The sequence below is a fragment of the Serinus canaria genome, chromosome Z (genome assembly GCF_022539315.1).
Source record: "Serinus canaria isolate serCan28SL12 chromosome Z, serCan2020, whole genome shotgun sequence".
In the NCBI taxonomy this organism is placed as follows: domain Eukaryota; kingdom Metazoa; phylum Chordata; class Aves; order Passeriformes; family Fringillidae; genus Serinus; species Serinus canaria.
In genome coordinates, this window is record NC_066343.1 from 7,784,778 (window position 1) to 7,811,966 (window position 27,189).

General features: G+C 41.3%; 1 protein-coding gene across 6 annotated transcripts in view; it reads right to left on the bottom strand.

The window, feature by feature from the left end:
- The window catches only part of CAST (calpastatin), a 51,511-nt gene that overhangs the window by 13,842 nt on the left and 10,480 nt on the right, over positions 1 to 27,189 (bottom strand). For 2 of the 6 annotated variants that reach the window (XM_030237168.2, XM_030237170.2), the window contains exons 3-14: positions 24,808 to 24,879; positions 9,676 to 9,735; positions 5,442 to 5,492; positions 5,128 to 5,184; positions 4,845 to 4,961; positions 3,733 to 3,831; positions 3,102 to 3,203; positions 2,454 to 2,534; positions 2,303 to 2,356; positions 1,584 to 1,679; positions 1,346 to 1,441; positions 540 to 638 (exon numbers count right to left, since the gene is read on the bottom strand). In XM_030237168.2, coding sequence (XP_030093028.2) covers positions 540 to 638; positions 1,346 to 1,441; positions 1,584 to 1,679; positions 2,303 to 2,356; positions 2,454 to 2,534; positions 3,102 to 3,203; positions 3,733 to 3,831; positions 4,845 to 4,961; positions 5,128 to 5,184; positions 5,442 to 5,492; positions 9,676 to 9,735; positions 24,808 to 24,879 — 984 coding nt within the window. Of the gene's footprint in view, positions 1 to 539; positions 639 to 1,345; positions 1,442 to 1,583; positions 1,680 to 2,302; positions 2,357 to 2,453; positions 2,535 to 3,101; positions 3,204 to 3,732; positions 3,832 to 4,844; positions 4,962 to 5,127; positions 5,185 to 5,441; positions 5,493 to 9,675; positions 9,736 to 11,868; positions 11,993 to 19,648; positions 19,787 to 24,807; positions 24,880 to 27,189 lie in introns of those variants that run through there. The other 4 variants (XM_030237169.2, XM_018923301.3, XM_050986684.1 and 1 more) reach the window with 4 other exon arrangements.

A 27,189-nucleotide genomic window follows, 5' to 3' on the forward strand; every position in this document is an offset into this window, starting at 1 on the left:
AAACTAAACAAAAAATTAAAGCTTAACATGTAAACACAGGGTAACTGTTTAAATTCTATCTGTTGGGGAAAAACAAAACTCTCAAGAGACAGTGAAGGCAAGACTCAAATTAGAAAGATAATGGAGTTTGATGGAAAAAGGAGCACACAGACTGGAAGTCAAAAATCAGACAGCAAATGTGTGTTAAATGAAAGCTTGCTATAGATTGTATAGAGTACTGGAGGGAAAAAAACTGAAACAGAGCTGTATCTACCCTTGAATGTATGTATGTATATATTTATGTTTGCTTGTATAAGCAAACAAATTACATGCTCATAATTTTCCAAACCACCTTACTATGTTCTACTCTACCTGTATCCACTTGGGATTCTGAATGTTTTTCATTTTCTTAATCACTGAAGGCTCACAGTTTCCTTAGGCTTTTGATATTAAAGTCACTTGCTTGTTATTTTATATATTTGTCCAGTGTCTAACAAAGAGAACTTGAGATTCCACAACCAGAGTCTGGAAGCCAGGGTAAAAAAGGAGTGAGGTGTTACCTCTGACACCTCTACAATAGGGGTAGGATCTTCTTCAGGTTCAGGTTCAGGTCCTCCAAGAGTATCAAGAAGAGCATCCATTGCATCATCTTTCATTTCCTGTATTTTAAGAAAATGTGCAAACTACTATGTAATTTCTTTAAACTGGCACGGGTTTTTACCTCAAGTATCTTTATATTGTATATGAAGAAAACAGCCAGCACCAGATTGGTCATTTTGCTTTGGCTTTACCCAATTTACTTAATGCCAAATTATGTGACAGAATTAGCACAGCTTTAGACAGACATGAGACCTTTCTTAAGGAGAGAATGTAAAAAAAAAAGGAAGTCAAAAACCCCTCAAAAACCACAGTGCCACAATGTCATCTAACACAATTCTCATATGCTTTGACTTGGCAAACTGAAAAAGTGTAAGGTCACACTTGCCCTATTCAGAGGGAAAAAACACAAGGTTCAAAAAACATGAAAAATTTACATCATATCCAAGTCTTAAACACAGACAACAGAGCTAAGAAAATTTTCCTACAAATATTTCTACTCTACTTCCTTTAGCAAGAAGAACCACAGTTGTTCCTCAGACTCCAGAAGGAAAATCATCTGAGACACTAAAGTAAGATCTTTAAGGAACAATGGAATCTGGGCAGTGGCATTTCTTGTTATTCCTATATTTTCTATAATAAAGACGATTTATAATTGAAAATGAGAATGATGAACATCTTTATGAGAACAAAACCACATATTTTAATTATATGCCTGTAAATTTTAATTATAAGGTAACCAGTGAAAGAAGGATTATGTGTTTATTACCTCTTTTGATTTTGGTTTCTTCTTCTTAGGAGGAACTGAGGTATTAACTGAACTTGCTGCTTGTGCTTGCACAATTTCTCCTTCTTTATTTGGTTTCTGGGAGCGAGATGAAATTACAGGCAAATTTGCAAATATAGAAAAGTAGGAAATGTTACCTACTTTAAAATGAAATATTATGATAACAGTGCTAATTTTTCCACACAATAAATGCATGCAGGGGCAAGCAAAGTGTCAATACCTCTGTCAGACTTGTCTTCTTCTCCTGAGCAGAAGCAGCACTGCAGGTGAAGTCAGATGACAGGGCCTCTGCGAGCTCATCATCTGTCATTGGCTTCTGAGCAAGGAATTGCAAACCAAGTTGTGACCATGAGAAATGTGAAACATCATCATGGGTCAAGCTCAGTTTACAGCCTGAGTGTGTCCCACAATTACTCACACAGTGACCTCACTGGCACAAGTTCTTGACACAACAAAAAATAAAGGTGCTTGCCCCCACTGGTTGATTCATGTCTCAGATAAGCTTTTATTTTTAGTATGTCAAACTTCCCAACCAGCAAAATTATGCTGGCTGACAGAAATCTCTGGCCAAGTGCAGATATACTTGTAGTCTTGCAGATATACAAAGCAGTCTTTGCTGAAGGCTTTACAGAGAGACTCCTGCTTGCACAGAATTTCTCCCCTTTGTTATTTGTATGCCAAATATTTCTGTAAGCATTTATTTGACTCATTTCAGCTTCAGCATTGCGAAAATTCCTCCAGCTTTATGAAAACCATCTGTGCCAAGCTCTATTTATTTTTATCAGTAGCTAGGTTATTTGGCACCCCACATCCACCTCCCATTGCCTGGGACTTTTGGAGAACAGGCAGCATTTTTATTTTCCCAGGAATTCAATGATAACTGGGTTATTTCACCTGGGTTACTTTCACCTTCCAGTATATTAAAAAAAAAAGTCTTACTTCATCTTGCTCATTTGGTTTCGGTGGGACCGCATCTTTGCCATATCCTTTGCTCTAAAGTGAGAATTAATTTTGTAGTAAATGGGAAGCAGAAATATCAAATATTACAGAAAACACACAAGAAGAATGTATTAATTTTTAACTCACTCACCTTCAACAGTTTAACATACTCTGGAGGGAGACTACCTTCCCGTTTGCCCAATTCTTCCAAGTATTTTGAATATATATCTTCCTGTGAAAATAATTCCCACATTAATGTTTGTGTACTGCTCTTCACTGAAATCAATTTCTGATAGAGCTACCTACAGTGATACTACCAAAAAGAAAATGCAAATATTGACTAGGACACTCTATAGAGCCTTTCAGTACTTATTGTAATGCCCATGCCTGCTCACATGCTTCAACAGCGCTCATCATCCAGCAGAACATTCCCAGATTCCTAATTTAAGCCATTTCACTGTCTCAGACCATAGGATGTATTGCTGAACCTAGATTGCTTTTTAAATATTTATGCATCCAAAATTTTTGTCATGTTTTACTGAGCCACTAAGCTTGTAATCTAATCCGTTTTACATGATTGTCCTATTCAGGCTCAGAAAGTTATGTATTCTTCAACAAATTCCAAAAACTGTGTCATTTCTATATGAACAAAACCAACATTAATATGTAACAGTGCACACTCAGTTTTAACTCTTCACAGATCACAGGTACAAGTCCTGGATTAACACAATAATGAACAACTACAGATGTAATTTAGGGATGAATCTTCTAAGAAATAAGAATGTGAAGTGTAAAATACCGTAATTTCTGGGCCAGTGTAAACAGGAGTTGTAGGCACATCTTCCTCAGGTCCACCAAGGGTATCTATTAGGCTATCAAGTGCTGACTCATCCATACCAGGCTAAGAAAATAAGCAAACCATTACAGAGATTACAAAGGTGTACAAAGGGAAAAAAAAAAAAAAACTGAAGCATTTGGTGAATCTGTAGAATACTCCTAGAAACAAACCTAAAAGCTTTCTTTCAGCAGGATATGTACTTGACAAATTTTTCAGTCAGAATGGTTCTAAACTCAATTCTCCAGTGTAATTAACAAGTTATTTTATTTCTATTTTTATTTGTGTATCAGTGGATACACATATATATTCAAATATAACCGAAGATAGGGAGTAACTGATTTTAAGGTTGTATAATTTTAAGCTAGCTTCTAAAGAAGTCCTATTTAACGAAACACATGACACACCAGTTGTTTTTCACCTCTTCCTGCAGGTGGCTCTCCACCATCATACATACACTGAGGATATATCAGTACTTCAGCAGTTACCCATTCTTTTTTTTGTTTTTTCCTGAAAACTAAGTATTTCAGAGAGAGAAGTACCCTCTGAGACATTATTACAAGGGAACCCTTTGCCTGTGGCTATGTTTACCAACCTCAGTACTTGATTCGTCAGCAGCAGCAACCACACTTGCACCAGCTGTGCCTGTTCCAGCAGCTGCACCCGTCACTGTAGACATCTCCTTGGACTTTTGCTGGAAAAGAAAAAGAGGAAAATTAAGAGATAGCTTATAACAATGTTAAAAGAAAGACAAAACAAAGTAAAACATCCCATGCTGAGGCGGTGGACAGTGTTTTGGACTCAGCAACTGGCTGGTGCAAATGCATAGCACCCAGGTTCTGGGTTAGAGTGAGCTACCACCATAAAAGCTGTGTTTCCAGTGAGATTCTGCTGTGGGAAAGAAAGATTTCTATTTTAAGTACCCTACCTCCTTCTTTTATTCTGCCAGTGAAAGAAATCTGCAGGGCAGGAAAGACTTTGAGGCCCCTTCCAAGTCTCTTTGGAAAGCTGTCATTTACTTCTGGTAGCTCTCAATGCACCATTAAACTCCAGCAGCAAAAGGTGCTCAAGCAGGTGGGTGAAAACTGCTGTAGGCAGGGAGGTGGAAGGGCAACACCACCACACAAAATGCAGACTTCTGCATTACTGACACTGCCATTTACTGCCAAAAATATGGGTGTTGTAGCAGAGCTGCAGGAGCCCTCCGTGTTACACCAGACACGTGCACACCAGTAGACCAAAACATCCACATCCTGATGCCACCACATGCTTTTCCTTCACATTTTTACTCCATTTACCATGACCCCATCCCATCTTTTTTCCCCAGCCTTCCTCACTTTAGTTTTTCTCAGAGCCTTGCATTCAGGGCTGACCTGCTACATTTGGAGCCAACACTGCAGTGAAGGGGCAGGGGAAGTGCCTGACAAAGAACCAGTGACAGCTGTGAAGCTACAAGGAACTTAAAAAAAAAAAACAGAGAAAACCAGAAGAGCCTCAAAGACACAGAAACAGACCTAAAACTGTGATGTTCTTACTGTTATTTGCTTGGCCAAAAGCTTAACTACACTGTGATTTTTGGGGGCCCAAAAGTCTCACTTGACAATACTCAGCTAAACAATCCCTATTAATGTGGATTCCTAACACTCCCTCAATAAAATAATAAAAATTAACTTAAACAATAAAAAAATGGCTGTGTTTCTACGATACCTTTGCTGTCTCTGTGGAGGTGGCTGGTGGAGGCTGGCCAGCCTGAGTTGTAGTTACTTTTCCTGTGTTATTTGGTTTAGAAGCTGTTGTCACAGTAGGTGTGGTTTGGTTTTTTACCTGTGTAGAGATAAACTATTATCACTAGATACTGAGGGCTGGCATTTCGCTTTTTCAAACTATTTTTTAAAGTGAAAGGCAGAAGTAAAGTACCAGAAGAAACCCTTATTAAAAAATTCAAAGAAATATAGAGATAGAGAGAGAGAAAAAAAATTATACAACTTACATCATTGGGTTCCTTTTGCTTCTCTTCAGACAGCTGTTTATTTTGAGGGTCTGTTTGCTGCCATAAAATAAAGTATTGAGATAATTTACCATTTCCACCACTCAGTGCTACAGAACACGATCCATGCTAGTCCAAACAAGCACAAGACAGATCTAAAGATGGTTAAGAGGACACTTCTTGGGCTGTTCTGAAGTTTATGCGCTGGTCACCAGTTTCATGTGACACAGAAATAGCCAAGAGTTCAGCCTCCCTTTTCAAAGTTAGTAAAAGACCAAAGTGCAGCAGCTCTGCAAAGGTGAAGGGTAGGTATTTACCTTGTCTGACTGAGTGTTTTTTTCAGTTCCTGCTTTGGTTGCTGGTGCAGGCTGAAATATAAGCAACATTAATGCAGAGATTAATATGCATGGCTATTTGCAGAGGATCAGATTATGTAAAGGAGAAGATCAGACAGGTTCACACTTGTCAGCACACATGCTTTCTAACTGCTACACACTAATCTTGCAGTTCACAACATCCTAACACAGGCTGCCAGTGATTTAAGACCACTCAAATGTGTGCAAACATCCACACACAAACACACTCATTCCTCACATGAAGGATTGACAGGGGAAGATGTTAAAATATAGTAACCAGTTTGATACCCAAATTGCCAATAGCAATTTCTGAAAAAGCCTCAAATATTTGGATTATATGGATTAAATGAATTATTTTTCACTAATTAATCAATAAAATAATTATAATTGCAAAGTAAGGAATTATAAATATATATGCAGTCTTGATGGAAAAGATCAACTTAGACTCACATACCCAGGGCGGGATATGTTCAGTTAACATCCTTATACTACACAGCAGAAATTTTGTATTTTTTCTCTCCTCTGTAACGTCCTAATGCTCTGATTTTACAACAGACCTTGACAACCTGGCTAGGATAATATTACATACTGCACTTCCAGGGTTTACACCTGAAAACCTTCTGCAGCCACAAAATCAATTCCTGTGATTCATCCAGTTAAAGTGCAGTAAGAAATAATTCACAACAGTGAGACTGAAAATGAAAAATTATAGAATTGGTATGTCTGTTAAGAAGAAAGAAACCCAGCCTCCTCATCATATTTTTCTTCCTATTTTTTCTTGCTGCTTCAGCTGCTCTATGAGCAACACAGAAAGAGCCTTTCACCTGCCAAACATTCATTACCACTTAGAATCACCCAGCTTCCGTTTTCTGGCTGACCACACAGAGAAATTTGCTAAGTTTGTTTACATTTTGTTACGCAAGTATTCACACCCCCACACTCAACTGCAAACACTTGGCTGGGAAATCCTGAGCAGACATTAAATGCAGATGCCTGGGCATAATCCTGGCAAAGGTCTTGAAGCTTTGAGGGACACACCTCCACACACAAAAGGGAAAATAGTGATGGAGAGGGAGAAGCAACAATTCTCAAAGGGAGAAAAAGATATTAAAAGTAAATATTTCACTTAAGGTCACAGATTCCCACCTTCTCCCCAAATTCCCCAAATATTTGCTTTATATTTTGTCCTGAATGCCTAAAACCTGATTAAAGCAGAGCAACTCAAGTTCAGTAATGCTTTATATGCTCCCACCTGTGTGTCCTTATTACATGACTACTGCTAACTCAAAGACACACATCCATGTTTGTACCTGTGCACGAAATAATCCTGTAATGAAAGGATAATCCAGAATTTTCCTAGTTTATAAGATAAATTAAGATTGGGTGTGTTTCTGTAACATCTATAGCAAAGAGTCAATAAGACATGGGGCGTCCTTCAGCAGCAAGACGCAAAAAATGTAACAGAAGTGCAAAGATGAAGTACCAAAAATACAGAGTTTGACTCTTCTTGCTCTGGGCCTACTGCTTGCTCAAGATTCTAAGTACCCTGCTGTCAGAGTACAAATTCAGAGTGCAAATTTTTCTTATCTGCCTTTCAGAAGAAAAGGAAACACACCTAATTTTTGCAGGACCATAAAATACATGTACTTGCACTTCTGCCCACACCCAACAACACCTGTACAGAACATTGAATACAAATTCTCAACTTGCCAAACCAGTTATGAACAACTGTAAGTCTTCTTTTTTATACTGTAAATATTATTTCCCTGAATACTTTATGCATGTTCTGTGTGAGGTATGCATAATTCACTATCCTTTTGTAATAAATTTTAAAATATGCAAATTGACCATACTATAAATTTATGTTTGGTGATGCTGAAGAATAAGTGGACCCACATGGGCAAGGATTTAAGACTTGCACACAAAGCTGAGGCCACAATAAAACACATTATTATAAACACTTGATCACACACTGTGCTCACACACATCTGTTTAGATACACTTTTAGCAATTACAAAGTTCAAATATAATTTTTTAAAAAATCAAACTAAAAACCAGGTAATCAAACCAACAATTTCAGTATGAGACTATCCAGTCAGAGGAATTGTTCAGCCATCCTTTAAACACAGTCAGCTGTGAGCAGCCACAGACTGAAGCCATGACATCAGCTGATGGTGTGCAATGAATTTCTGAGGAGAAAAAGATGTTCCACTTCCCCTTCAGCTGCCTACTTCCACCTGCACTGTGCCAGGATCCAACAGGATGCATTTCAAACTGACTGAAATGGTCTGGAAATGAAAAACAACACTTTTTCACTGGTTCTCTGGTTCACAATGCAGTTGCAAAAACATGTGCAAAAGGAAGGTGGCTGAAGGGGACGTGTTTGTGAGTGGCAGGGGCAGCACCCTGCTTGCTCCAATCCTGCCAGGTTCTGGCTCTACACCCTGGTCCTCCAAAATATCCACCTAACCTTAGGCCTTGTCCACAGAACAAGAAATTCCACATTCCTTCCTCTGCCACAGTGAACTCAGGGCTTTTTTGGAGAGGGCACAATTCTGAGGGGTCATTGGAGGCAAAGGATAGACAAACACACAGAGCTGAGGGTTAAGGAGGGGTCCAGAGCATGTTTAAGAGCAGTGGCACACTAGAGAGACTTCAGGAAGGACAAATGAGATGTGGTAATCATGGGTAATTGGGAAAGATCTGTTAATTTGCAAGAAATTTAGGGCTAGAAATTGAAGTGACTCAGCAACCTTACTTCTTTCCAAAGAAGTCTACTGTCAAAAATGCAAATGACTTGTTTAATCCAGCAGGTGAAAGACATTAATAATGCAACAGACATTAAGAGAAAACATTAATTATGTTACACATGCAAATGCAGGCCACTGTTTCAAAGGGATTTGTGTTTACCAGTCTTACAGTGCTGAAGCATGCCTCTGCTACTCTATTTTTGGCTCATTTACCACATTCTTCTGAGAGTTGTTTTAAATTTCAAGTAGGGAAAGACCATAGCTGTCTGGGTTAGACCATATGGAGAACCACAGCACTAATGAACATGACACAAATGAGTTTGCCCACAAACACAACAGGGAGGAGAAACCAGATGCTGGCAGATGCCTTCATTTGTGAGCAATGATGATGCTGCACAAATGGAAAATTTGTTTAATTGCCATTCAGCTCTTAGATGTACGTGTGCATGGAGGAAAAGGGTTTAAAAAGGCTGAGTGAAATGTAATGGCTAATGCAGAGATGGGGATGCAGGCCAGAACGAACAAGAGGAAAACGTTATCACAAAGAAATTTCCCATTTGATAAATGGAAAAAGAAAATTATCAATTATCACTGTGAAGGTAACCAGACCTCAGCTCTGACTGTGCCAACACGCTGTAGGTGCCCAAAAGGTGCCTGGCAGGGCCTCCAGCAAGGCCATTTACTTGCAGAGATGGGTCTGCCTGCACCAGAACACCCACAGGGACCTCTCCCACCCTCACCCCTCCGTGCACCCCTTTTCTGGAATTTACTCAAGGTGCAGGCAGCCTGAGCCTTTTCCACCACACAAGTCCCTGCTGGCCTGCTCTGGCATCCAGCTTTTGTTGGTTTTGCTGTTATGGCTGTGGAGAAGGGAAGAGGTGGGGGCAGAAGCATTAATCATTTGTTTAAACAACACAGGTAACTCCTGTTAGGCAACGTGAGGACGATGACTCTCTCCTAACAAGCAAAGGACAGGACTGATGACACAGCCCTGACACTGAGGAAGCCCCAGCCATAAAACAAGACAGAACAAGCGTGAAGGGCAAAGGCAGGGGAGCTGTCAGACAGAGAAACACAGGAGATTAATGAGAAGATGCAACTGTACGTACAGAGAAAGCTGGAGCTCATCCTGGATTTTTTGAGTATGTGAAGAATCATCACCAAGTAAATAACCCTGCAGTTACACTGGGGGGAGCTGTTCACATGTCACAAAACTGACGGAGCTAAAATTTCACATTACAATTAATTTTCTTTTTATTGCTGTCATAAAAACTTCTGGTTGCTTTGAATAGCACTTTCTTTAGGTTTTTTTTTTTTTTTTTGGCAGAGGAAACTAAGCTATGTTAGAAATATGGGTAAAGTTACTCAGTATCAAAGTGCAAAAATGAAATTCCATGACTTCATGCATGTGCCATCCAAGCGTGATTTCTTTCTGAAATTCTTACCCTAGTTTCAGATGGCTTCATAATTTGTGGTTTTGATGCATCCGCAGAAGGAGACTGCTTCTAAGAGAAAAAAAAAACCCTTTACTTTTGTAATAAATACTTGTATTAAGCAAGCATAAAGACTGAATTCACTTGTAATCCAGATGACAATTAAGAATAAATTATTTCTGAAAATTGGAGTTATTATTTCAGATCTTTTGCCTGGCCTGTGTTTCTACAATACACACATGTAGAATTTTGACAGTTTGATGATGCCCACATACCTTCTTTAAACATGATATTTTCTCCTCTGACATGAACTGACAGCAAATTTTCCAGCAAGTACCAAGACAAACTCAAATCCTGCTCTCACCCTGAAGCACATATACTTACTTTGCAGGATTCACCCACTCTTCTTTTTAATTTTTTTTAAACAAGAATTGTGCCTTTGGATTTACTGGTTTGTTACAGAAAATATTTAATACTAAAGTATCAAACTCAGATATGTCAAGACAAAAATGAGTAGTTAATATGTGAGTGACACATGTCCTCCTCAGTGTTCCTATATATCATCTGACCTTTTTGGAACTCCACAAAGGATATGGTCTATTCTCCTGGCTTCAGGGATGTCAGCCCAAAATCACCATGGTGTGTTGCTGTTGTGGCTGTATCAAACTTCAAAGCTGAGAACATTCCAGCTGTCTCATCAATACTTTATAAAGAAGTAATACTACTCCTCAATATTCCTGCTTCATGCTCCTCTGCTTAAAGCTGTATTTTGTATTTTCACATATGCTCAAAGCTGTATTCTGTGATTCTGTGATTTTTCCATCTCTGTCACAGTAACACATTCATAGGTCACATTTAAATTTACAGCACAATTTAACAATTTTTTTTTGTTTTTACTTTTTATCTTCTCTATCCATTTTTTATATTGTCTCTGTTTACCATGCTACTTGAAGTACAAAAACACACAAAGAGTTTGAATGAACAGAAGCCATATTACTACTCTAGACCCCAGGGCGACTTCTTACTTCTACACAGAAATAAATTTCAACTCCCCTAACGTTTTGCAGCACAAGGATTTCTCAGCAATAAGAGAAAAGCCGTACAGAATTTAAAATGCACACTATCATGACAACAGCGTGGTCTCCCCACCAGCTTAGTTGGTGTCTCACACACCTCAGTGAGAGGTTTGATTGTTCCAAATATATATTATAGATGATCTGCAGTTGTCACACTGCAGAAAAGTAAACAAATAATTGCTGCTTCCATATATCTACAGACTGACTACTTGATAGAGAGGAGCTTTTGCATGGGTGCAGACACACAGAGGAATTAAAGAGCCTCCTACATCAGGGCAGAAAAATGAAGGTTTTAATAACCTTTTAATCTATTTCCACTACCACCATCAGGTATTTTTTCATAATTTTCTCTTTACCAGTTTTCCTCTCCTTTTCTTTCCTCAGCAAGAAATTAACCTGAATTCCTTCTGCATGACTAACAAGTAGGTATCTGTTCTACACCTTCATATTAGTCACCAAAGTCCCTGTCTGTTTAATAATGAAAACATTTACCTGAGCCCTTCTTCCTTCCAGCCCTCAGAAAACTCCTACCAAGCCACTGTCTTAAAATGCATTGAAAAAAAATTTTTTCCCATGTCCCATCACAGCAGCACAACCACAACCTGCAGGGATGAGTGAAAACTTCCCAAAATCCCAGCTGCTTCTTCCTGCCTGTCCAGCTGGAGGGCAGTGACCCGCAGAAGCAAAGAGGTGAAGAAGGGAGGTACTCATGGAGGAAGAGGAGCAGCCTGAAAATAAAAAACAGCTCAATGCACGGCTGCTGACCAGGGGCTGTAGAGGACACCAAGCCATCCTCCCTGGGGACACTCAGGGGAACAAAGCCCTGAGGAGCCAGAGGAAAGCAGGACAGGTTGGAAGAGCATAGGGACCACCACAGAGTGCCTTGCTTCACTTCCCCCACAGCCTGCTCAAGTCTCACAATAAAAGCCCACAATTTTTCCACTCTCTCCCCAAAAAGAGCCACTCCATGGAAGAAGAAGGATCCTTGCTCTGCCAGCCCTTCTGCCAGCAGGGTCTGCAGCCAGACTGACAACACCAAGAGCCTGCTGAGCTCCAAGCCCTCTGTCTGGTGTCGTCACCACTGTACCACCTTGTCACCACCAGCCTGGCTCTGGGATCAACCTCTTACCCCACGTTGCTCTGGTGCTCTGTCCCCAGGACCCTGCTCTGCCACCAGCTGTGCCCAGATGTTCCTGCCACAGCTGCAGAGAGGGACTGCAGAAGGCGTGAAGCAACACCAGGACGTGTGTCAGACATGGAGGTAAATAGTAAAGTGCTGCCTGGCAACCTGGCAACAAAACCCTCCTGACGCAGGAGGAAGGTTTTGCCATGTGGCTGTGGCACACCCTGCTCACACCCCAGCATGCTCAGCCCTCACAGCAAGCCTGGGGTGTCAAACAGTGAGGGTTTAACCAGACCAGGAGGCTGGGGCAGAGAACGTCAGGAGATGCTGCAAAGGGAGAGTGGGGTGTCCTCTGAGCTGTCAGGGACCTCTGGAGGGCAGAGCTGGAGGGGAGAACCAGCAAAATCAGTGCTGGTTCCTCTCCTCCTGCAGCTGCACCCCCTGTGGGTCCTGCCTGAAACCAGGCATGGGCTCTGGAGGGTGCTGTGCCAGCCCTGGTGCCTTGTGAGTGAGGTGTAGGAGGGATCCCAGCCCGGGGGATCACTAACACACAGCTCCTGAGTCAGGATCCAGGATATTCCTCTGGCAGCCCTGGAGGACTCGAGACACTGGCAGGGGGCTCAGAGACGTTGGCATGGAGTCAAAGACACCCGTGCCTTCGATTTTAACCCATGGAAACAATTACCAATCTTGTGCCAGGAGTTACAAGCCACAAGGGTTTGACTAGAATGACAGTGAATTTATCACAGGGTGAAAATGCAGAATTTTGGGGATTTGGAATGGGGGTTCAGGGGGCAAGATGGAGGAATCTGGGCGTGTCTTTCTTTCTGTCTTTCTCCTTCTTCTTCTTCTTGGCCTCCATCTTCTGCTGTGATGGTGGCACTTTTGGATTGGTTTAGAGTAGAGACAGACTGTCTAACATAGGTGAAAGGTATTGGGAAGTTATAGTAAATAATGTACACAGAGTTTCTAGTATAAAAAGATAACACAGCCCAGAGGGCAGGCAGTGTGCCTCAACCCAACCTGCTGGACAGACCTCAGCAGGTCAGAAAAAGAATGTATTAGATAAGAGAAAATAAACAGCCTTGAGAACCAGAGCCAAGGAACCATGGCTTCTTCTTCAGTCTTGTGGCTGGGAAAAAAGAGACTTTCTAACACTTCAGGGTCATTTCAACACCAGAGACCTTGTCACTCTTGTGTCAGCTGGGAGGGAAATCCACAGCACAGCATCCAGGACCACTGATGGCCCACCAGGAGCTGCTCCTTGCCTAAGACCACCAAGACCACCACAGCAGGGACTCGATGCACAGGGAAGAGGTTACAGGACAGCACTGATTAATGCACTGATTAGGCAAAGACTTATCCCTGTTAATTACCCCACCCTGCCAGCAGAGCTGCTGGGTGACCCACAGTGTGGGGTAGTATCAGTCTTTGCACAGGAGCTGACCAAAGGACCTCAGGTGTTCTTGAGCTAGAGGATGGCTTTCCAGGAAGGGCTGATGAAGAGATCTGGGGTCTAATTCAATGGAATCAAGAGAAGGAATACCCATGGAAACTCATTTGTCAAGTTAGCAGGGCAGCATTCGTGCTGGTTGAAAGAGAACTGTCACAGAAGCCAAGCAGCTGGTTAGCAGAACAAAACAAGCAAAAATTGGTTATCTGATCTCACAGTCAGTATTACAGAAATCTGCATGAAAAATGGAAAGTGCAACAGAAGAGGAAGAAAATAAGGTGACTGTAGCAAAATAAAAATTTGAACAGCTCAGAGAACTGGACGCAGATGCCCTCTGAAAAAACAGAACAACAGGCAAATAAATCCATGAGTGCTCTCAGTTTCACAGACCTAAAAATCATTGAAACTACCCCAAGTGCAGTGACAGCTAACATCAACTAAAATTATAAATTCTGGATATTTGTGAGGAAGATTCATCAGTCTGAGGAAGGTCACTGCCCGACCTCAGAAAAGAGCACAATGCACCAGGTGGAGCTCTTCAAACCCAGAAGTGGTGCTGCAAACATTCAGCAAGCAACCAATCCACACAGAAATGCTGAGATGGCAACAAGAAGATGAATAAGAATCAACAAGGATAAAGCAACAAACCTCCAGAGGAGGACACAGTGTCAGTGCAACTTTTCACTTAACTTGAGGTGATATTTTCTCAAATGAAATGGGGAAATTGCTCTGTAACACTGGGTTGCAATCTTGCTTCCTGACAGCAGAATAAAACAGTGCTCCTGATCTCTGACACTGGTGGTAGGCTGAAGGCAACAACACAAAAATCCAAAACAACACCAAACCCTTCTAGACAGGCAGCAATAGTGACAAAAGCATACAAAGGCCATAATGTCACAGACTGAGATTCTCCTACAAAAAACAAACAAGGGAAGAGGAATCTGGGGAAAAGCAATCTGTTGCTGTGACAACATAAATATAAATGTAAAATATAGCTTCCAACCTCTTTGGCTTAAGCTTCTCTAGGTCAAGTGCTAGCACAAGTTTTGCCATCACACTGCCGCAGAGATGAATCTTGAAAGATATGAGGACAGGTTTAGGGGGGAAAATTAGGAAAAAGTATGTATGAGGGAATTAGTGACAGGGCAAGGCGAGTCAGGACCTGATGCTTTGTACTCTGGTCTGGGCCCCAAGAAAATGGGAAACAAAGAAGTGACTTAGTCCTTAATAAAGAATTTTTCAGGACTGTGCTCAAAGATCTTCCTTCTGGAGAGAAGAGTCACTCTGAGGCAAAGGCTGCCTGGATAAATCAGGCATCTCCAGCTCCAGCAGAGAGGCTTTTTGGGGGAGCTTGTATAAGCATTTTTAGAGTGATCTAGCTGAACTCAGTCTAGAACAGAGGACTGAAGAGCTACCCAAGTTCTCTTGTGGGATCACACCCTTTTGGTATGACGGAGCTGGGACTGCTCCTCAGGCTTAGAGCTCCCAACACCTATGATTTCACAACTACTAACTCACAGGGCGTGTAATGCAAGGGAAAACCTAATCTACCTGACTATGAGTGGCTGCTTCTCTCCATGAATGGCCTTAATACTGAGCTTTAATTAATGGCGCTTGTAAGATGTGGGCAGCAAAAGCTCTTCAGAGAACCATTGTGAAAAATAATGGGCTATTTCGCTGAGGTGTGAAATACCACTTGAGCTGCTAAGAGGTTAAACCTCTCACTTGCTTTGATGGTGTATGGCAAGGGCTGTGCAGCCCTCTCATCCCTGGGCACACACACGGGAGGCAGAAGGTGGGACAGGGATAGCACCAAGGGTGTGTGTGTGCCCATGTACAAATAAATACATAAATCTATAAACACGTGTTTTTAAAGTTACACAGCACATCAGACGTGCAATGACTTAAAATGGGAAAAAGTTTAAGCATTAACTCTTTAGATATCTTTTATTGCTACAGTATCTATAATAGCTGAGTTAAAAAATTACAACTTTGAGTAATTTTGGAAATATTCTACTATTTTGCAACTGCTGCTCTTACATGCAGTTCTGCCATTATATTTCTAAGAAAAACAACAGCTTCTTAAGAGAAACATAAAAAATACTCACAATAACCAAGAAAACAATATTATTCTCAAGATTTCAAGCTCTCAGAAAATTTTGTGCAGGCCTAATACTAAGAACCCAATGAAATGGGAGAGCAGGATGCAGGTTCCTAGTTAGTACCTGTGTATTACTCAGACACTGGTGTAGCTGTCCACAGAGATGCCTCCTTGTAGTTTTAGCATTCATAAATTCAGCTGGTGTGAATATAACCGAAAAATATCTACAATCTATTCCTATCATTATAGTTCAATTTTCTGCAGCTACTATGGTGAAAAAGAATAACCCTAAAATTTCATTATTCTGCCATTTTCTCACCACGCAGAACAAGCATTTGCAACAATTATTAATCTATACCCAGAAGCAAGATCAACCACCATTTAGAGATAGTAAAAGACACAGAAGAAATACAGCCATTTCCTCATGAAACAAAAACATGACCATTTTTTTAAGGAAGTGGTTTGAACCAGGAGACTGAGGTGTTGATTAGCTTGTAAAGACTCTTTTATGGCCTCAAGTGCTGCTAAATTTATTGATGCTCATGGAACATTGAGCCAGACAACTTCCATTACACAGATTCACTGTTTTTTTCCACTTTGAATATTAGAATAAAATTTCTGCCATTCTGGCACAGAGGCAAAACTCTTCAATAGCTCACTCCTGAATTTTATGCATCAGCTAAAGCTGGTTAACCACACTACTCAAATTTAATGAAACAAGTCTTTAAACAGTGTTTTTAGAGGCAACCTACTTGCATTTGAATTTGGTCACACTAAATGAAATGTTAACAAGCAAATCAGTGAGGAAGATCAGTATTATATTTACCACTATGTAAAACAAGGCTTAACACCTCCTAGAAACTGCCAAACCACCTTCAGATGAGATGGCTGTTTTAAGATGTCTGGATTGCAGCAACCTAATTCAAGGCTTAATACTGGCATGTTTGTTTTTCTTTATTTTAGCAACTGTTAAGATTCTGAAACAGCTTTACTCTGGGAGAAAGCACAACCGAGGCCAGTGAATGACAATTCACTGTAAGTAATTTTTGTACTATTTTTGTACTATTTCACCCTTCCTTTAACTTCCAACACCTCAGTTTATGCTCACTTTTATGCAGGAAGTTAGGATTGTCAAAATAATTTATAAGTATGACACAGCTGATGGCAAGAAGCACTGTGCCTGTTTGCTTCTTCTGGAAGCTGGAGTTTGCTAGCTGATCACAGGTCATGCACAATAGTTATACAGGAATAACTTTACATACTCACGGTTCAATTTGTGGCCATGAGGAATTACTTAGACTCCAGCATGCAGCTTGGCTTACTGCTTCAAAGACATTACTATACACAAAGGCAATTTCTATTTAATGTTCTTCCGTGATATTGGAAGTGATCTGGGAAAAAATGTCACTATATTCCAAGCAGGGCAGCAGACTTCATCTGCTGCCTTCACATTCTGTTTGTCTGCAAACAGACCACTCCAGTATCTCAGGCTGCACAAGACTTGTTTCTTTTAAATTAATCAAGAATCAGCTTTAAGATCCTCATTCTTATTTCTCCTTAAAACATTCTCTTCGATTACCTCCTCCTGGAAACTTCCTGTTTCTGTGACAATAAACTACAAGCTGGCACGCTCTGAAATTTCACTTTCACTCAGTCATATTCAAATATTAGAAGCAGTGCCCCAGCCCTGTCAGGCCTCTTCTCAGGTTCCCACTCTGCACAAGAGAGGAATACAGTGATGTCTAAGCTGGTCACTGCAGACGAGCTCCCCTGCTTTTGTGGGCAGCTCAAAAATCCTCTTTTCAGTTTCGCCTCATGAGAGCATTTAGCTGCAACTTCTCCAGCCAGCTCTTTCCATTCTCTGCATGCTGTTTCAAACACCAGAACATTCCACAGTTGTCTGCAGCAGCAAGCTGCAGGCTGACAAATAAACACCAGGAAAACAGGAGATTAGGCGCCAGCCACATGCCACGCTGAGCTCAGCTAGGATTTGTGTCACTTGGTCTGCAGTGTCACACCACACTCTGCTCTGCTGGGCTGGGATGCAAAGGGGAGCCACAAACAGAGGCAGGGAGTCAAAAACAGAACCAGTGTTCCCTAAAGGGGTGTGGGGGTTAGAAAAGACACTAAAGTTATGTAAAACACAACTTCATCTTGAGGCTAAAGGTCTCTGAGGTTATGAACTCGATTATTTCCACTGTAGCAATCAAGCCAGGCAATATTCAATGTGAGAGCAGCACTCAGAGCAGGAAATTTGTTTTTCACTCCCAGAATGCAGAGAAAATGGAAAGAAAAAGTTATTAATGAATGGCTGTGTGGACTGACACACACTTGGCTACCCAAAATGAATGGAGAACACAGGAGAATTAATAAAAAACACCAAGTCAGGGAATCTTAATAGAGCTTGGCTGTTAAAATATCATCTAAGGGCAACACTGCATAACCAGGGGTGGTGGTGTGTCACTGGGCTTTGTTCTTAGATAATTTTAGAAAATTTCAACATTGTTTTATCATTCCCACTTAAAAAGAGGCAGATTGGGGCACTTCTTGCTTCAGCATTGGCTTCAACTTAAAATCACTTCAGAAGGGCCTTCAGCATTCTCTGGAGCAATAACTGCATTATGGTTCAGTTAAAAAATATGAAATCTCCACTTTGTTGAGGTTTTATCCTGCCTCACAGGGGTCTTCCTTCCTGGGAATCAAAAAATGTTCATTTCTAGGTGGTTCCAGCATTTGTGATGAGCATGGCATAAAGGAAGGCACAGACCTGACTTCTTCCATAAAGACAGCAGGGTTTCTGAGCCTTAAGGAGCTCCCAAAGAGTGCTGAAAGCTGCCACCCTCCCTGTCTCCGTGCCAGGTTCTCCCTTTGGCAGAAGAGACTCTGGACAAAGCCCCAAAGTTTTAATGAGCACAAGCATCCTCCTCGCAGGGAAAGAAAGGACATAAATGGTGACAGTGGAGAGGCTGGAGACCAATTCAGTGAAAAAACAGCTCCTTTGCTTTCTGGAGATAGAGGTTTCTTCTTTACCCTCACTCCCAGTCCTCCAAGGGCCATCAGGGCAGCACAGCCTGCCCAGAATTCAAACTGGGAGTGTCCCCCTAATGTGCAAAGCTCTAAATCCAGAGTGGTGAGGAAAAACTGCTCACAGAGCTCATTTCTGCAACTCCAAGACCAGAAACAGAATTTTCTGCAAGGTCTACATACCCCATGTAAACTAATCACTCAAAAGAAACAAAAAAAACCCCAAAACCCAAAAAACCCCAAAGCCCTAAACCAAAAAAAAACACTCAAGAAAGCACTGTTTATATAAAAGACTGAGTGTAACATATGTTAGTGTAGAAAAGAGAATGTCTAATTCAGAAATGCAGAAACAGCTATTATAAATTGTATTACATAAATCTAATAAAACACACTATTGAGGAAACTTGTTACCAAAAAAAAAAAAAGAGAAAAAGAAAAGAGATCAAGAACTGAGCAGAGGTGTCTACAATGTTTAAAAATTCTGTGCTATTTCATGCACTACTTTAACTGTTTCCAAAGGAGCGATAATATTACCAGGAATATTTAAACTGTGGCATTACAATGCCTACCTATCTAATTTTCACTACTGCAGAAACAATACAATTCATTGAAAAGTATCATTTTTCCAGATGTTTTAGTATATTTTAGATATGCTAAAACATATCTAAAACATACATATTTTAAGTGCAATAAACTACTGATACCTGAGCAAAGTTCAAACAAGAAGTTGCTCTTGCAGATCACCACACCCTGACTATGCAATACTCTGTACAGGCACATAGGCTCTGCAGTAGTATGCCAAAAAAAAAAAAAATCACACAGGTCTTGGAAGCCAGAACAGCGTGGGCTGTGAGCAAGGAAAAAACACCAACCCCGCCCCAAAACAAAAATGTAAATACAGAACAACTTAGAGACCGCTTTCAAAGGTTGCTCTTCCTGGTCCCTCTCTTCTCCAAACTGCTGCGTCACGTGGTGTCAGAAAAGGCTGTTTCCAGTATATTCAAGTAAATAAATTCAAAAGCTTATTAACTGGAATGCCTCAAGCCTGCTGACAGGGGAGGCACGCCAGGAAGCCCTGGAGCTGGCAGCTGGCGTTATCACAGCCCTCAGAATTCCCAGAAGAGGGGGAGAAAGGGGAGAAAACGACGAAAAGAAAAGAAAAAAAAAAAAAAAAAAAAAAGAAAGCTACAACATGAACGCAAACAAACCTCACGCAGGGGCAGCAGGACAGCAAAGCAGGAACAGCTGACTCACTTGGTGGACGTGTGGCTCCTGTCTGCTGCAGGGACACGGCTGCTCCTCGCCCCCGCGCTGGGGCTGTGGCTGTGGCTTCCGGGAGCTGCTGGCCAAGACAAGCCCTTGGCAAGCCCCAGTGCTGAGCCACACAATCCCCACCCAGCAGCACGGGGAGGGCACCCAGACCTGCAGGTTTGGGCTTCCACACTGAGCCACAGTGAGCAAACCCCTCCTGCTGCTCCTCCAGACCAGGGTGTCCCAGCAGGGACAGCTGTCACTGAGCTGTCACGCAGCAAAAGCAAGGGGTGAAGCTAAATTCAGCATCCAAAAGGCAGTATTTGCCTCACAGCTTTTGATCTCTGAGCGCTGGTGCCAAGGGAAGGAACCTGCTCATTTCCCCTCAGCCCCATTACAAGTTTACAGTCTCTAAATTTGGACTGATTGCCCAGACTCTCTGAGCACATGGATGTTACTAATTGAAAGTAATTGAGATGGGTTTGGCCACTTAAGGCCTGAACTTCACTGAGTAGGGCTGTTTTCAAGCATAACAAACCCAAATTATCTGTATTAGTTTAGAAATTAACTGGTACTTCTTGAAGTACTAATAGTGATCTGCTCTTGAATTTCTTTCTGCCACATAATCAAATTTTCAATAGCTGCAGTAATTATGGGAGAGTTTGTTTTTTTTTTTTTTAAAGAAAAGCCCTGTGCCACTTACAAAACCTTCAGCCACTTTTTCATAATAGCCTCTGTATTGCCCTTTATCTTGAGTGAATAACAAGAAATAAGTCAGCCCTGGAAGGGAATTAGAAAGGGATAAACATCTGCAGACTGATGAAGAAAATGTCCTATTTCTGAGTGAAGTATAGAATTTTTTCTTTGTGAAAGGGTTGTGCTATTTTGATCACTGCACAGCTCTACAAGTTGCAAATCCTGTATCTTTACACACAGCCAGCTCTTCTGTGCACGAGGCACCTTTTGTACTCCAGCAGCTTCCAATTTTTAATGTTTAGGCCTATTTTTAGCGTGCCTCTGCCACCAAGAGAGCCAGCACTGTTCTCCACAAAGGAACAGCCCTCCTGATTTTCCCATGCTGCCAACAGCTCTGAGGGCAACTTCCAGGAAGAGCTCCATGATTTGCCACAGTCCTGCTGCAGAACACCCATAAACTGTGAATCTGTGTTATGACACACACCCAACCTGGAGAGAGCATGGAAACCAAGTCCTCAGGTAGCCTGAATTGTTATTTTTCTGAATAATCTCATATTTTAGAGGCGGCCTTTCCAACCTTCCCAATATGACTGGGAATGTAAGAATAAATTTATGCCTTTCTGTGGACATTCCTGTGATTTCAGATGCCTTCTGCTCAAAAATTTCTTCCTTCACAACAAGATGCCTCTGCAAAGCTCACAAAATAAAAATGTGGTGGCAGTTAATAAGGTGTGTAGCAGAAAAAAAACCACTGACAGTAGGTGTCACTTTTGATTATAAACTAGATAAATTTGCCTGCTGCAAAAACAGTAAGGATTTCACTCAAAGATACTTATCAACTTCTCTTCTTTTTCCTTGTTTTCTTGTTTGCTGCATGAGAAAGCAGAAAGAATTCCCCTGAAGAACAATGTTAATTTGGGTGCCAGCTAAAAGTAATTAGCCTTGAATTTCTTCAACCATTAAGGTCAAGAAGCTTCCTCTGAAAATTGGAAATAACAATAACTATTACTGCATTTCCACCACTGCTGTTGAGTTCTCCCAACACTGCTTCAATAGGCCATGAAAATAATACAGATTCTCACTTCTCCAAGCTATAGCAGCCAGCCAGAAAAAGAAAATAATTACTCATTAGGAGCAATGCAAAAAATCTGCTACATAAAAAGCAGCAAAACTCCATCTGTTATCAACAGAAATACCATATAAGAACACAAAGATCCAGGAAGGGTGGCTGGATCCAGCTGTGTTCAAGTATTAGTGCCTTCTATTAATACACACGATTGAACACTGAGGTGGAAATTGGCTTTCCTGGTGGCTGTGGAACTGGCAAAATCTTCATTAAAGGCTGTGAAAGGGAACACAGCAGCACTGGCAGGAGAGGGAGGAGGTTGGTTCAGTTTTTCCTCCCCACTGCTGCCTGCTAATCCTGGCAGCCATGACCTGGTTTGTGCACCTTGGCAGGCAGTGTGTGCGTGGAAGAGGCTGCTCTTAGGCAACCCAGTAAACATTCCCGATGATGACAGCCTTACCTGATCCTCCCTTTCCAGCCCATTTACCTGCCAAGCCAGGTGCTCACTGAAAACTCCCCCGGTACAAACCAGCAGTCGAACAGCACTCCCCCACCAATATGGAAAGAAAGGTTTGTCACAGAAACAAAGGGGTCAGAACACCTGCCTCAGCGAAGCCTCTCTAAATTATCCATTTGAGTCTGAGTCACACAAAAACTGGGCACGTCCAGGATGCTGACTGAGCCTCCTGAGTGGCCTTGGTGCAGAGGAGGAGGCAGGAGGGGCAGCACGTCTTGCACCACAGGGACACTCAGGCAGACAATTAACACCCCTGTAAGAACACAGGGAGCACAGGCAGTGAGTAAGTACTGGCTGCAATTCCAGGAACTCCAGAGTGACACAACAGAGAGCAAAGCCACGGAGAGCTGCATTTCTGAGGGACAGTGTATGAAAACAAAGCCAGGCAGCAGAGTGGCTCGGGCATGGCACAGGGACAATCCTTCAGCAGACACAAGCTCCTGCCTCTGAAAGCCAGAAACCCCAGAAGAAAAAAGCCATCAGGCATTATGACTTTCTAGCTGAAGGAAAAATTACTCAGGTCTGTTGTGCAGGCAGCAAGCCCCCTCTTGGTTCTTCAGTTTAATTTCACCATAAGGTAAGAATTGGTTAAAAAAATAAAAAAGCATGAGCTGGAGCAACTTAACTATCCCACTCCCTTGCCTCTGGTAAGGATTTAGAAATTTATCTGGGATAAGTAATGACAAGTAAGTACCACTGACCAGCAGAATTATTAAAGCTACATCAGGGGGAAATAAATAATGGAAGAAACAGCAGTCACAAACTGTCCTAAAGCTGATGGAGTATTTCTTTCTGGCCCAAAAGATTTGATCTGGTTTTGCAGGAAAGCAGAAAGTGCTGCCTTGATTTTCAAGAAATACTTCCCTTCCAGTAAAATTCCTGCTTAAAAAAACTTCAAACCTGCAAAATTATTGTTTTCAATAGATATTTTTAGAGACAAAAATAAAGGCAGAAAAGAAAACAGCCAGGCAAATGGCTTGAAAAAAGGTATGGGTGGCACAAACTACACTAAATCTCTGAGTTTTCCTCTATTTTAAGTAACACTAGAGGATCACAGGAGATTGTTGAGAGTAAAAGTTACAATTAACAGAAGATTTAGCCTAAGTGAAAAAAGGTGGAAATGGCTGAGTGGGAACTGAAAAGGCTGAACTTGAATTAGCTACTGACTAAAAGTCAATATTAGATTGTATGAGGTGAGTATTTTCACAGTACATAATCTTTACAGTAAGTATGCTGGAATGTCACAGAAAATGGAGAATACTGCTAAAATACACAATCTTAGTTGCCATAACCTAATACACAGCAATTCCTGGCAATTCCATTGCATTATTTTCATGACACTACCTTCTAGTTCCTAGGCTTGGTTGCATGTATGAATTGTGCCTTCCACACTTAAAACTTCTTTCTTAGAACTTATCATAGAAAGAACATGTACTGAAAAAAAAATTATATTTGTTAGTCAGCAAATTAGATGTAAGCATCCCTGGGACCATGTAGCTGGTGACATCCAGGTTGAGCAGGAGGAGTAAACCTTGGCAAAGTGCAAAGAATAGGAAGAAAAATAAAAATTTTAAATGTCAGGCTGTCTTTAGTAATAGACAGAAAAACTGAAAGAAAGGGACAACAGAATTTATATCTTTGTCTCCTCCCTCACTGAGTATAAAGAAAAAATAAATTACTTAGGAAGCATGCAGGTATCTTTAGGTGTATTACGTTACAAAAGCACTGATAGAGAAAGTTAAAAAATCCCATTCAAAAGCAGAAACACTTCCTGCTGTTAGGATCCTGCCAACAATAGGCTCTCTCCAGAGATGGAGCACTGTGGTGGATCTGTGTTCCCCTCTAGGAGCAGCCAGCTCCACATCTTGGGTGAACTCAGGAGCTGGAAAGCCCCTGGCTCACATATGGCAGTGAAGGTGGGTTGAGAAATATCTGAAAAGGTGCTTCTAAAACCCAGAATTTCAAGGTAACTAAAGTGGAGAACATGGTACCAGGAGTCAAAAAAGACATTGATCTTGTCTGTACTGCTGACCAGCACCCAGCTGCCTCACTCTTGAATGCTGCCATCAAAATCAGTCTCAACCCACTCTGAGTTCTCCCTGGACCCCAGCTAGAGTTAAACTTCACTGTCAAATTTCACTAAGTTACATCAAAAATGTTTATTTGCCTCAATAAAACACACTGCTGCTTTTCTTTTAAGTGATCTACATTTTACTACCCTGTGACAATTATGCACCTAACATTGGCTACGGGTGCAGCATCAGCAAGAGCATTTTCAACACCCTCTTTCAATACCCTGCAAGCCCTGAGCACCCTCCTTCCCCTCAGAGCATATCACCTGCACTCCCTTTCCATCCAGCTTTAAAATGCTTCTTGAATGATCAGCTGGGCTGCTCTGGGGGCAATGAAAGCAAAGACAAGCTGTCAGTTCTTCAACCTCACCAAGTTCCACCACGGGAACAGAACCCCCCAAAAAAAAAAGAACAACTCAGGGTGAAAAAAGAAACAAAGCACCCCCAAAAGTCAAATAATGAAGGTGCCCACTGGCATCAACAGGGCTAGAATTCTTTAAAATAACTGGGAGATTAACAAAGAGCATGTGAAAAGGGAGAATGTTTCCATTTATTTCCTCACAATGCCAACGCTGGCATTTTGCTGACTTGTGCTCCCCTTTCATTTCAGCAGGTTCCAATTTTTAGCAGATCATGAAGAGCACCCCTGTGGTGCTGACTGTGGGCAAACAAATATTTCTCCATCCCATCCCAATGCAGGGATGGAGTCATACCACATTCTCTTCCCTTGTAAAAAGGTATCATTTCCTTAAGTACCCACATTACCTTAGCAGAAGCAGCTGCTCCTCTTGCCTCTGTTTTGGGTGGCTGGCTGACATTAGCACTTTCTTGTTTCTTCTAGAAAATAAAAAGACATTATAAAGGTCAGAAATGTTGATGAAGGAAAGGAAAAGCCAAGTAAAACTGTAAAACAAGCAAAAAAAAAAAACCAAACCCAAACAAACAAAACCAAAGTTAAAAAAAAAAGAGAAAGCACACTTAAAAATGTCTCCCAGAACATTTTTGCAAGGCGAGTCATCAAAAAATGAATTCTCCTATGTAACTTTAATCCACACAGGCACATTTCAGAGCTCAGAATTATGCACACCCAGAACAGCCTGAGTTTTCCTGCAGTGTTTTATGGACGATACATAAATCTGTGCTATTTCCTGCGGCACAGCGACTCCATTTTAAGCTAACAGTTAAAGCAACAGTATCTATACAAAAAATACCAGGAAAGCAAGAGGGGCAAGCTATTGCTGCTCAGACAGAATGTGAATGACCACCCAGGAGGTAACATCCTCTGGCAGGAAAGTAAAGACACAAAGTTGAGGGCAAAATTCTGTTTTTTCTAAGAAGCACAAGATTCACAATGCAATTAAAGATTTCACATTTCAACAAGCAGGGCAGGCTGCAGAAGGACCAGAGATTCAACCAGCAAAGTCAGAAGCACCAGTTCTCAATGGATGTGACACCAGAATTGTAACAGTCTGGGAGATCCAGAGACCTCTGCCATTCAGGTAATTCCACCTCCTCTTCCTGGTTTTGTTTGAAAACCAAAAAGCTAGAGCAAAGATGCACATTCAGCAGTCACCTCCAGATGTTAATCCACAAGATTAACAAAATATGACCCAAATCTGGTACCAGCTGAAACTAAGAGGGATCTTACATCCAGGATCACACTGGAAAAAAAAAATGACATCCCAGTAAGACTCCACAGGATGCTGCAAAACCCGAGGCTCACACTGTTTTTTGCCTGTTAAAAGGATGTTAGGAGTGTTCCAGCCCAGGACCTTCCTGCCCAGCCACTGAAGCCCAGGGCTGCTGCCCATTACAGACCTGCCCAGAACCTGGGGTCCCTGCCCAGGCTGAGGGATGTGGACAAAGGAAAAAGCAGCAGCAAGGCCCAGAGACACCCCAAACACAGCCCAGAGACACCCAGGAACCTCACCACAGCCCCCCCTCCATCATGTGTCTGCCAGGTTTGTCTCGATATTTTCTCCTCTGACCCCACATTCCTAAGGGAGCAGACAGTCTCCTTGCACATATTCCATAACCTGGCTGCAATGAGCATTTTTAACTCCCTAAGGAAGGAAGCAGTGCTCCAGCTGAGGTGGTAATGATCCTGGAGGCAGGTGATGGAAGTGTGATACATTTCTAATTTTGTAGAGACAGCCCTGAGATGCAGAACACCTCAGGCTTTGTCTCTGACACAGTGCACTGAAGACTCTGTAATGAGCATTACCCACAAATCCTTCGACTTTTAATTAAGTTGTCCAAGTAGCTCAGAATCTGAAGTGCTTTCCTCCCCTTTTCAGAGAGAAAAATAATTAAAAAAAAAAAAAAGGCACCATAAAAGAATCACAAAAAAAAAAAAAAAAAAAAAAAAAAAAAAAAAAAAAAAGAGAGAGGAAAACAAAACTCCAAAGAGCAATCAGAACTCTGGGCACACCCCTTCAGCACCACAGATCTTGACTGCCACCTCATGCTCAGCCTTTGGCTCAGGGTTTATGGTGTATAAGTTTTACCTTCAAGACTATGTTTGACAGAACTGTGATGCTCTGAAAATACCACAGAATCACAGAATTCCACAAATCCACAGAGTACTCTTTTACAGAAGGGAGTTTTTATGACACCTTACCAACATACTCAAGAATTTCAAGCACAAGGGTAGCTTTCCCCACCTCCCAGCAAGTCTGAGCTACAAAAAAGCCCCCCAAAACCAAACCATACTAACAATTAGAAAAAACAAAACAAAACAAATACATTTGAACAAAAAAAAAAACAAAAAAAAACCAAAACAAACCCCCCAAAATAAAAACCAAAAAGAATCCCCAAAATCAAAAAACCCAAACCAAAAAACAAACTAAAAACCAAAAACTAAAACTCCCACCTCTCAAACCCCCCCTAAAACACCAAGAAAAAAACCAATGTCCCCCTAAAAAACAATAAAAACAACCAAACAAAGAAAAGCCTCCTCCAAAACCAGAACCAGCTAACAGAGTGAAATAAATCCTTGTTCAGAGTATGAAGTTATGTTAATCAACTAAACAGAATAAAGACAAAAATGTTAATGCCAATAATTATTTGGTGGTAAGCAGCAATAAAAGACAGAGAAGAAAAATTAACAAATATATTCTCCTTTGCAACAGAGAAAGACTACTTGGA